The 12,423-nt window shown below is 39.5% G+C and overlaps 1 protein-coding gene across 1 annotated transcript; it reads right to left on the reverse strand.

The window, feature by feature from the left end:
• Window positions 1-3,026: 3,026 nt before the first annotated feature.
• On the reverse strand, window positions 3,027-9,587 carry Cav2 (caveolin 2). Its single transcript, XM_013019953.1, has 3 exons — window positions 9,427-9,587; window positions 8,878-9,065; window positions 3,027-3,620 (listed from the first exon to the last, which is right to left on the reverse strand). The coding sequence occupies exons 1-3, from the start codon at window positions 9,574-9,576 to the stop codon at window positions 3,470-3,472; spliced, it is 489 nt and encodes a 162-aa protein (XP_012875407.1). The 5' UTR covers window positions 9,577-9,587; the 3' UTR covers window positions 3,027-3,469.
• Window positions 9,588-12,423: the final 2,836 nt, after the last annotated feature.

Here is a 12,423-nt window from a genome sequence, read left to right on the forward strand (position 1 = left end):
AGTAGAAAAACTCCAGTAATTGCTTAAGTGAAGTTGGAATCTGGACACCTGGCTTCCAGGGAGGGCTCTTCTCACTACCATCTGACAACTTTCCAAGAAAGACAAGGCAATGAACAGGGAGGGCTCTTCTCACTACCATCTGACAACTTTCCAAGAAAGATAAGGAAATGAAGGGATGTGGATGGCTGTGTAAAAGAGAGACTTCGTATGTTCTTTGAAGCTGTAAAGAACATTTTTAAAATCCAAACACCTGCTTTTTTATTTATTAAGGATTGGTCATTTCCTAGATTAATTTTCCTCAAAAAGATCTAGGCCAATATCAGCAACTACTCTTCACATTCTTAAAATAATGTCAGACTTTAGTTTTGTTTTAATGTGCAATTATCTAAATACATGTGATTTATAGTGTTATTACTTTCATTTTGAAAACTAAAAACAGAAATTTCAGTTTACTTAGTATTAGCAAGAAGAAACTCCAAAGAAGTTGAAGCATGGTGATTTTTGGAAGAAGCTACTTCATACTATTCATCAAATAGTAGAAAAATTTATGTGGATTCTCTTAAAGTGCTAGAAACATAAAAAATCAAATTGTTATTCTGAGTTTTTTATCTTTTTGCAAATATATTGCTAAATAATAAAATGTAAATAAAAAATAAATAAGTTTTTAATAAGTTCCAATTTGTTTGAAAAGATTATTACTTGTCAATTTGGGAATTCATAAAATAAGCAGTAGGAAAGGGTGACATTGATCAAGGGGTGACATTGTATTCATAAAGTGATTTGTTAAATGAGAACTCCTTAAAGATAGCACTCTCCATTCAAAAACAAAGATAGGACAAAATATAATAAAAGCAGTGAACACATTTATGAAATTTTAGAATGTTTATTTTGAATTCTATGAAAGTCTTTTTGCCTCCTACTACATCTTGCTCAAATAAAAGAAACAACATATTTGCATAAAAAACTACCCATTGTATACAAAAGCTGAATCTTTAAAATTAGATTAAGTCATGAAAATATCAATAAAAATTCATTTTGAAAGTAATCAATACTACTCAAGAAATAAGGAAATCATACATTTTAGAAGTTAAAAGTTTTGTTACATAAAATGTGTATGTGTGTATAGATTTTAAAACTTGTATTATCAATTTGAAAATATCAAAGCTTATGATTTATTAAAATAGACATTTTATTAATCAAATATGATTAATCAAATAGCTAATAAACATAATTAAATGTTTAAGAAACACTTTAAATACATGACTCTAAAGTCATAAAAACATAGCTATAAAGTCATGAGACCAATGGCCTTTTAAACTAACACAATAAAATGGATATAGACAAATGAATGGTAATGCTTTAAGGCAATGATCATGTGTTTTCAAAGGATGCTGCAGTTTTGTAAATTTTTTTGATTTTTCAAAAGGATATCAGTTGCCTACTTTAATTATTCTCTTGACTTAACCCCCAACAGTGTTCCAGTTCAATCATTTCTGTATTCATCAGGACTGGCAATCTTGAAAAAAATTACAGTAATCTTCATTGAATAAAGATTTGTGTTTTGGGGATATTCAAAGAAATATTGACTCAGATTCTGATGGCAATTTTGAAGCATGAGCACTTTTTGGTCTTGAGCTCTGGACATGATCTTGCTTGGCTCTTTTCCACTCACAGATGGTGTTCTACCACTTGATCCACACCTCCACTCTGGCTTTTGCTGGTTAATTAGAGCTCAGAATCTCTTGGGGGTTTGTATGCTCAGGCTAATTACTCAGATATCAGCATCCTAAGTAGGTAGGATTACAGACAAGACTCACCAATACCTGATTGAGTTCTTTTAAGATATATAAATTGTAGTAGCAACTTAAATTGTAGGCAATCTTTTATATGCCTATCATTTTGGAATGATGATATTTTTAAAGCCAGTAACCAATAACACTAAAGGAAGAATTTACTGCTCAAAAATGAGAAGAATAGCTGCATGGTGTTATAATCCATATTAGAATATCTTAAAATTTTCACATGCCATATTCTAATATGGATTTGTATGCATGTAGTTCAGTAGCTCAGAATCATGGACCCTCAAAATTGATAACTATCCTTTTAGTGCCTATATATGAATAATTGTAGTCAAAATAGGTATTTAAGTGTCAGAAATAACCTTTACTATAAAATGTTATTAAATAGCACCAATATTACTTGAAAGAAAAGTGAAACAATCCTAGGAATGTAGAAAATAGATTCAGTTACTAATTGCAAGACAGAAAGCATCTCCTAGATAAAATACCAACCAGGTATGAATTATATCACAGCCAATAAATATGAATCATAAAACATTTCAGAATTTCATTCCCCCCAAGAAACTATGTTAATATTTATCTAGTCAAGGTAGTACAACCTCACCCTTAACAGTGGAATTATGTGATAAGAGATACATTTACTTATTCTATATATTAGTTCGACACAGCTGTAAATACAATGAAAATGCTTCAAAGAAATTTGATGAGCAAAACATTTATATTAAGTACAAAATATACAGTAAATGGAAACATCTTGTTAAATAGACCTGGAGGTGTACAATATCTTAAAAGAGCATATTTTCTTCATCTATCTTCACATTTATTCATTCTTATTATATTACCTTGTTGCTATCATCACTGTGTGCTTTGATAGTTCAATATCTAGAATCTTGATATCATTTGTCTCTAGTTATTCCTACACTCATATCTGTATAAGGAATTGTAGAAGTATTACTTCCGAGTAAAAAAAAACAATAAATTCCATAGTATTATAAGCAGTTCTGCACAAAACTATTACAGTATTCTTTTCTTCAGCGGAGAGGGGGGAGGGGAGAAGGAGGGAGGAGGGTCAGGTCGTGGGGCCTGAACTTTTGGCCTGGGTGCTGTCCCTCAGCTCTTCAGCTCAAGGCTAGTGCTCTACCACTTGAGCCACAGTGCCACTTCCAGCTTTTTTCTTTTTGCTTATGAGGTGCTGAGGAATTGAACCCAGGGCCTCATGTATGCAAGGCAAGAGCCCTACCACTGAGCCACTTTCCCAGCCCTACAGTATTCTTGAAGGAACGCTCTGATCATTATCAACTCATTAGTTTAAAATTCTTACTTTTTTGTGGTGCTGGTCTTTGTGCTTGCAAGACAGCTATTCTACCATTTCAGCAATGCCCCAACCCCAAAGGTATACTTTTGTAGTAAAGCAAACTTGTCTGCCTGCCTTTAAAATTAACTGTTGTCAGCCTACTGTATAATTCTGTTTATAAAAATGAAATATAAAGCCCTAGGCTATTAATTGGAAAATATTATTTGAAAAGATCTTACCATAAACATTTGTAAATATAGATAACCATCATAATTTTCTTAATTAAGACAATTGGGGAAAGAACAGAACAGTAGTGCTTTAGTCTTATAACAGCAAAGGTACAATATCCAAGTCTCTGGATCTGGGTTCTAAGCATTCAGTCATGGCTCACTTGCAAGTTGACAGAAGAGAAGCTTCTCCCCACGCTGGCACACAATGGGCCAATGACAATATCTGTCAGACTCTTCCATATTGTCTGCACTGAAGGCAGGACCATGAGGCATGTCTTTACAAAAGGCATTAAAATCCTGGAATGGAAGAACAATGTGAAAAGGATTGTTAGTATTACCAAATGAGCTCCAGACTCTTGCACATGAATTAAAAGATACAATAATGATTTAATAAGTTTAAATTTGATTGAACAGTTGAACACACATAGAAAATGACCAGAATGATAAGAAACACAAAAGATATATTGGTTAATAAACAAATAAACATAGAAATAATAAATAATAATATTCTTTGTACTGGTGGAATGCTATCAGAAATTATAAAACAAAAAGTAAAAAAACGGCATATTTACTTATATACGTCTACCACTAGACATTAACCTGCCTAATTGTATATATTTCCCTAAAGTTCCACTTCCTGGCTGCCATGTGTGTTACCTCTCTCCACATGCCTTCCCTTGACTTCCTTAAACTTCTTTAGTATTGAAGCAAACATCTTTATCTTCTAGTTTACCAACAAGTATCATAAACTGATGCTTACATTTCTGTCCAGAGAAGATCTTCAAGTGAACTTGATCTTAAATAAATATCTGAGTGCAAATGAAGTTACAATTTTGTTATGCTTTCTTTGTTTCTTATGCTTTAATTTGTATAGCAATTATTCACCCTGAGAAGGGATGTGTGATACAATATAAGGAGCTCCGCAAGTGGTATTCTGATTCTTAGACAAAAAACAGGCAGTCTCTCCTCAAATCATTTTTGGAATGCTTTTTCTTAAGAAAACTGCACATTCTTATATTCCCCAGGTTGCTGAAGTTTGTATGTGATCCTCTGAACAATGTTCTCTCTTGTTGTAGTTCTTTTTGATCAAGGAGGAGGTTTGTGAATTCTTAGGCATTGCTGGTGGTCTCAATAGGATCTTTATTGTTACCTGGATGGGCGCCAGGGGGTGAGTGACTTTCTTGGCTTGTGATTAAAATGTAAATAAAGGTCTGCAGTAGTTAGCTAAATCAATCTAATTGGCTGATTGGCTGATATATTTTTTAGCCCACTGAATTATATATATTGCCTATCTATACAGACTATATTTATCTTGTGGTTTTACCAAGTGCTAAATACTTGAAGCAATTTTATAAGATACACAATTATGGGCTGCTTCAGAGCTAACTAGTTGAGTAACTAACCAGTTGAACAATGGTAACTTTTGATTTCTTATCACTTTTTGTCTCAATTGACCTGTGGCTTTTGACATATTGCTATGAATTAAACTGAAAACAGGAAATTTCACAGACAATAATTATTAGGGCCAACACTTATTACTCATCCTTGAAATGTCCACAGAATGATGTCAAATAATGAGCAATAAAACAGGCCTAATTTAAAGTCTGAATATTAATGAAAACAGTTATCTTCAAATTGATGTATTAAGAGACTGAAGTTTAGTTCAAAAAGGTTCCTAACCAAGTCTACTTCACTTACAAAGCACCTCCCACTCTTCTCTAGGTTAGGATGTTTTCTGTCCCCATAACTCCCCAAATCTCCACCTAAGGGGACTTAAGCACTTGTCAAAGTTGACTTGCCAGTTAAGCAGAAAACAGTTGTCCACATTTGAGGATTGTAGTTCATGGGTTATGATGAACACATTTTATTTTCTTTAGGTTTGTATTATTTCATTTTGGCTCAGAGAATCTGTGAATATCAAACTTAAATTATGTTTTCAATATTGCATGGTTTATCTTCTAAAACTACATAATTTGGAGTAACTCAAATTTGGTTGAAGCTCTTTATGCAAAATTTATAATGCACAAAATTATCTTTTCCTCCAGTGGATAATTTAGCTCTAGGTCAGAGATTCTTTAGTTAGCTTTGCATTATTCTAATTTCATTGTTATAAGAAATTTGCTATATTAAAAGCATCTTCTACAAATGAGATTGCTACTACATTCCTATCAATCGGACATTTTTTCTCATTGCATCCCAGTAAAAATAAGACAGATGTCTCATTCACATTTCTGTGGTTATAGTTCACTTATAGCCAGTGGCCTCATTTGCCAAATGGAAGCTATTTGCATCTGACTGTGGCATGGAGTCAAACTGATATCTTGGTCTGTAATGACCAGCACTTCTGCCCTAGGGAACCAAATTCTGCCTTTTATTTTTGTTGCATTTATTTGTTTAAAGAGTATAAAATCAGGCTATGTATAATATTCCATACTTTCAGTCCCAGCTACTTGGGAGCTTGAGGCAGAAGGATTACATGAACCCTGAAGCTGAGGGCCAGCTTGGGAAACTTAGTCAGGATCCATGTCAAAGAAAGATCTCTCTCTCTCCTCCCCTCTCTCTCTATCCGTCCGTCTATATTTCTAGCTATCTAAACTTAAATGGGTGGTGAAACTGTGACTTAGTTCAAGATATCCTTATTGTGTATGGTTACCTTTACTTATCACTAACTTCTTGGTAGAACAATAAATACTATTTAGAAACATAGAACAAGCCGGGGGCCAGTGGCTCACACCTGTAAGATTTAAGGATCTCAGGTCAAAGCCAGCCCGGGCAGGAAAGTCTGTGAGACTCTAATCTTCAATAAACCACCAGAAAACTGGAAGTGGCGCTGTAGCTAAGTGGTAGAGCGCTAGCCTTGAGCTGAAGAGCTCAGGGACAGCACCCAGGCCAAGAGTTCAAGCCCCACGACAGACCAAAAAATTAAAAAATAAAAATATAGAAAATTGTTTTAAAAGAAAACCAAAGTTATTTAAAAAGGTTAGTCCTTTTATAAGGTTTGTCTTTGATCCAGTTATATTTCAGGGGGATGTAATCCAATAAGTGGTAAATCTATTTTATAAAGGTATAAACTAATATATGAGTACCCTAGTTTTAAAATTATTCCTGAACTTGCAATCATAATTTCCTGGTGACAAATATACAGCACTTAAATATTAATGTCCCATGTGTGTGCTATGTGACAAACAAGCTGAAGTTAAATAATACATTTTCTGTGGCTAAAAAGGCAGTGGGCTGATGACTCACCAATGGAAGCCTACACACAAAACCCCTCCTTTTCTCCAGAGAGCCAGGTGAAGAAAGGCATCATTAGTAATTGAAAACTTACTTGTTTCCAACTCTTCCACAAAAGCTTCAGGAAAGCATAGCTTTGTGGACTCTAAACATGGTATTCTCTGCTTCTCAAGTAGCATTTCGTATACACTGTATGCCATTTAGTTTTGAACGTGAAAAACCTCCCATAAAGGGGCTGGGAAGGTGGCTCAGTGGTTGAGTGCTTGCCTTGCATGCATGAGGCCTTGGATTTGATTCCTCAGCAGAAAAAAGCAGAAGTGGCACTGTAGCTGAAGTGGTAGAGCACTAACCTTGAGCTAAAGAGCTGAGGGACAGCACCCAGGCCTGGAGTTCAGGCCCCACAACTGACAAAAACAAACAAACAAACAAACAAATAAGAAACCTCCCATAGAGGTTAAGAAGACTGGATGTAGTTAATGAGGAGTCTGAAACTTTATGTGCTAATTTAGGCACCTATAACATCACTGTGTGTGTGTGCATGTAGTCAGTATATTTGACACACCTCTGGCCTTTATGAATTTATACATGCATAAAGATACAGATTATTTTTCATTTCTCTGCCAATCTTTCCATACTTTCCACATAGTTATTTAACAACTTTCAATGATCAAATCTGCATTCTTTGTTTATTCTTTCTCCATCCCAGTGGATATTTATTTATCTCTTACAAGCATTTGATAGACTTCTTTCCCATGAAGTCTTCCTTGCTCTCCTTTCTTTTCCTTTAGAGTTAATGGTATATTTTCATTTTGAACTTCTGGACCCAACCAACACTGCCCCAATTATCATGGGTAAATGGAAGAAGAATCTCAAGTCCAATATCTAGAAAAAACTAAGCACTCAATAGTTCTAGGGTATAGAAGTAATTACAGAGATAAACAACTGATGAAATGAAGCCACACATGGTATGGAATGAAGAATGACTTGGTAACTTCTAACTGAACACTGAGCAGGTACTGGGGGTGTGGCAAATCATATGAAGTGATTGAGAATAATGTGGAGTAGTCTAGGACCATGCATTTCACCTTGGACTACCCTGAGGCACCAGTTTGACAGCTTTTGTCAAATGAAGGATGATTCTTTCTGTCAGAATAAAGTGGATATCCTGTCCACCTCCCTTCCAGGGATTGAATTCAGGGCCTTGGGGTAAGACAAGTGCTCTACCACTTGAGTATACTCCCAGGGTTTTGCTTTCAGTTTGTTCTTCAGATAAGGTCTGGAGGTGATATTTGCTCTGCTTGGCTTCCAACTTCAATCCTCCTCCCTCTGCTTCTCAAAGTACTGGGATCCCAATCATATAACAGAACATCTGGCTTATTTGTGAGACAGTCTGGCTAAATTTTGTTCCATCTAATCATGATCTTCCTGTCTTCATTCTCCACATAGCTGGGATTACAGGTGTGCACTGCCACTAATGGCTTAAAGAGAATATTCGTTAATATAGCAGTAAGTCTTCTTGGTAGAATTAGTTGTAGCATTTAAAAGTGTTTAAAATTGTTCCCAATTTTGTTTTGTCTTATTTCCAGGGGCACATGTTCTCACTAGGCAGCCCAGGCTGTCCCAAAACTCTGAATCTTGCCTCAGATTCCCAAGTACTGGGATTTACAGGTGCATGCCACCATGCCCAGCCTCCAAAGTCTTAGGATGTGAATAAAACATCCATTCAGTGGATGCAATTCTTATTTGTGGATCATGGGTGCAAAGTTCATTTATTCTTAGGCACGTGGAGTTTTCATTCATGCCCCTTGGGTGCCCTTCCCCTTGACTGCATCTTCTCATCCTTCCTTGCCTTTTGCCAGCAGTGGAACTGCACTCCTCCCCCCCCCCCCAGCGCTGCTTCCCCAGGCCTGACATCCCTGCCCAATCATATTGCTGATGGCATCCTGCTCAGAGATCGCTTTTGTTTTTACCCAAACACAGGTGGTGACTAAACCGAAGGCAATGAACGAAGAGCCCTGCCCGGAACCACAGGCACAAGTCTTAACAGGGCCTTGGAGGGAGCAGCCTGTGGCAGACAGCAAGCTTCCAGATTCCCACCTTTGCTCTCCACTCAACTCAGCCTTCTGTAGGGGAGGGAAAAATCACACCCAGGAGAGAGATGCACTCTTCCTTCTGTTTCATCTCTTAAGTCAAAGAAAGCAAAAAGCCTTTCAAGGCTGAGCTGATGCATGGTCTTTCCTGGGAGAAAGGAAGGGAAGGGCAGGTGGAAAGAAAAAAAAAGTCTACTTTGGACCCCCAGTGTGCCCCACTCCCTTCTCACCAGATGTGCAGACAGCTGAGGGTGGCGAAGAGAATTCCCGCGGCAAAGGCCAAGGGGATGGCCAGGAACACGGTCAGGAACTTGTAGAGCACGTATTTGCTGACTTCAAAGAGGGCATGGCTGCAGACCCACACTTTGTCAAAGGAGTGCGTAGTCGCTGGCTCTGCAATCACGTCTTCAAAGCCCAGCTGCAGGAGACAGGACGCAGGGACCCAAGCCAGCAGTCACCCCAGCGGTCACCCCTCCCCCGCATCCTCCTCCCCCCCTCCCTCCCCCCCCCCCAGGAATCAGGGAGAGCAACCACGAAGAAGGTGGCTAGTGGTTAGTGTCCCCCGTTTTGCACAGTGTCACGGTGGGCGCACAGGAAGATGGCTAGGAATCCCTGCCTGGGCAGGGAGCCTGGTACTGGTGTGACACGGGCACTGTCGGGGTCCTGGACGACCCGGGGATGGGGAGTGGGTGGAGAGGAGGGGTAGGGGATGTCCGTCCGCAGCCCGCGGCAGGGGCGGGCACCAACCCGCCCAGGTTACCGCCCGCCTTGAGCTGCACCTGAAGATGAGAGTTGAGCCGGTGGGGATCCCGATCGTAGCCCGAGTCCACGAACTTCTCGGGATCGGCGTAGTCGACGCCGCTGTGGCGGCTGTAGGCGTCGTCGTCCATGAAGAGCTGCACGTCGGCCTTCTCGGTCTCCAGTCCCATCTCGCTGTCGGTGCGCGCTGGCTGCGGCGAGGGCCCGAGCGGCCTCCCCTTCCAGTCCTGCCCAGCCCCGCCCCGCCTCGCCTGGCCTCGCCTTGCCTCGCGCGCAGCAGCCGGGGCGGGCGGCGGCCGCTTCCCGCTGCCGGTTCCCGCTCCCGAGCCCCGCCCCACCCACCCTGCCAGGCCTGGGGGCTGGGAGGACACCTTCTCCGGCTGTGTCCGGTCCAGTGTGCGTGGGGGGGGGGGACTCTCGATGAGTCACGTCCTTGCCTTGCCCCGAGGGGCGAAACGTGCCACCCGGGGGGCCAGAACGGCCTCCTGTCCCACATTGCTGCGCGCCCAGACGTGATGTTGAGGGGCATCCCCTGGAGCTTGGCGGGTTGTCAGGGAACCGTGGACTTAACCCCGCAGACCGGGCAGCGCGGTGGTTCTTGGTTTAGGTATGGAAGCAGAAGGTCCTGTCTTCACCCTCTGCCTCTATTTACTCCGGGTGATTTGGTCCAGCTGTGGCACTTGCCTGGCATTGTCTAGTGAGGATTGAATGTTAATTCATGCCAAGTCCATAAATTGTCTCTAACTCAAAATAAGCTTCTAAGTACTAGTGCTGTGCTTCCATGAATCAAGGAGTCACAACCCCACAAACGCAGACGTTCTTCAACTAGCCTAGGGTGCACAGGGTGGGTGCGGAGCCAGCGTGAGGTGGGCGCGGGTGCGGTAATCTGCACCTTCATACTCCAGGAGGGGGTCTACCCTTCGCGTCAGACCACTGACCATTGGGTGACAAGCTTCAGAATGGAGGAGTCTGCACGTTCATCAAAGGTTTATGGTCTGGTGAATTTAGATAAAAGCGATTTAGTGAAACTTTGCCAAAAGCCTGTAGCTTGCCCAGAGCCCAAGAAGTAGAGACAAGCAGCAGGTATTGAAATGCAGTGATGGAGCCTTTTGCAAGTGCCCCAGTGATGGAACTGGATTTGAGGCAGTACGACTTTGGAAAAAATAAGGCTAGGTTTGGATTGACAAACATTTGAAAGCTGGGCACCAGTAGCTCACACCTATAATCCTAAATATTCAGTTGCATGAAATCTGAAAATGGCATATCATCACAAACTAAACAACAAAATAAAATAAATAACATATAGAACAAGAACTGAAGGTGAAATTGTGTTGGAACCAAAACATAATATTTCTAATTTCTAATATCTAATAATATTCTAGACGTTTATTTGTCTTCTGCTGGCTGAAAACATAATGTCCTTTCTGGATAAGACTTTCTTTTCTGTCTTTTTTGCACCTCCAGTGGGATCATTAGGACATTTTTCAGAGTGAAGATAGAGAGCCAAACAGGAAATGAAACTAATGTGACTTTAATAGGATAGCTTACATTATGGATTCACTTGTGACATGATAGGTATTTATAGGAAATAAATAGTACGCAAGATGTCAAGCTAAATGGAACTCATCTAGAGTTCGTGTTTATAGTATACATATAGAATTACACTATGAGACTATTCATTTTTCTATGTAATTTCAAATTCTTATTGACTACTTCCTTTCTCCATGGAGTGGGTCTGTATGAGGCTATTTTGATGAACTTTTGTCCATGTCACCATGTTAATAAATAAGTTATTATTTTTCTTTATGTTTTTGTAACAGAGATAAGAAAATGACTTTGCTTATGCTGTTATTCATTGCTTAGGCGGCAGCAGCTTCTGTCTCAAGAGGCTTAAACCAGCGTGATGCCCACAGCAAAGGCATCCCATCCTTACTACAACCTTTCCAAAAAGGGAAAATAAAGATGCTTTTGAGCTAAATGGCTGAACATACTCTAGTATCTCAGACACCTCAGAGTACTCTGCAATGAGCCTTAAAAAACTGCCCTATAACTAAGGGAAGTAAAAATATCCATAATAAATCTATTTTCTGGTGCATCCATCTTCCATGCGGCGGCTTCTGACAGAGAATTGATTTTTAGGTTGTATGTTAATAAATTTGGGCAGTAAATGACTTGGTGGAAGATTAGTATTTGTGACTAGGATATTTTAAAATCATTTTTCTCCTTGGATTTTTCTTTTTTTGGGGGAGGGGTCCGGTGTGGGGCCTGAACTCAGCTCTTCAGCTCAAGGCTAGCGCTCTACTACTTGAGCCACAGTGCCACTTCCGGCTTTCTTCTTTTTGCTTATGTGGTGCTGAGGAATCGAACCCAGGACCTTGAGCATGCAAGGCAAGCGCTCTACCACTGAGCCACCTTCCCAGCCCGGATTTTTCTTATCAAAGTGTTTAAGAAACACTTTTATCCTGGTTTGTTAAAAATTGTAGGTGTATGATCTCATGAATAAAAATATTTTCTCCCAAATCACAAATATGTTATCACATCTCCTATATAGCTTATATGAAGTTTGAATCAGGGTCTATTTTCCAAACTTAGTACTAATTGGTTATTAATGGAAATAATGGATTCTTTATCCAGCCATATAGTTTATTGCTATTTAAAACATTTAGTTTAGACCAGGATTTTTCAACTTTGATACATTTTGGGCCAGATAAGTCTTTGTCTGGTGCACAGTAAAATATTTGGCAACATCTCTGACTTCTGTCCCATTATCTGCCAATAACACACTCCAGTTGTGACAACAAAAATGTTTCCAGACATTGCCAAATATCCCTTGAGAGCTCTAAATCACCTTTCCCTTCCTTCCTTGGGGCTGAGATGCATAGGAATAAATATTATAGAAACTGTCATGTGACTAGTAAAAAATTAAGCTCTGGCTGTGCACTTATAAACTCATATTTAAGGTAAAGTTCAGGATAGTGATATTAATTTATTAGAAACTCTAGGGCTTTTTGAAGTTA

This window comes from Dipodomys ordii, unplaced genomic scaffold (assembly GCF_000151885.1).
Source record: "Dipodomys ordii isolate 6190 unplaced genomic scaffold, Dord_2.0 Scaffold48, whole genome shotgun sequence".
Classification (NCBI taxonomy): Eukaryota; Metazoa; Chordata; class Mammalia; order Rodentia; family Heteromyidae; genus Dipodomys; species Dipodomys ordii.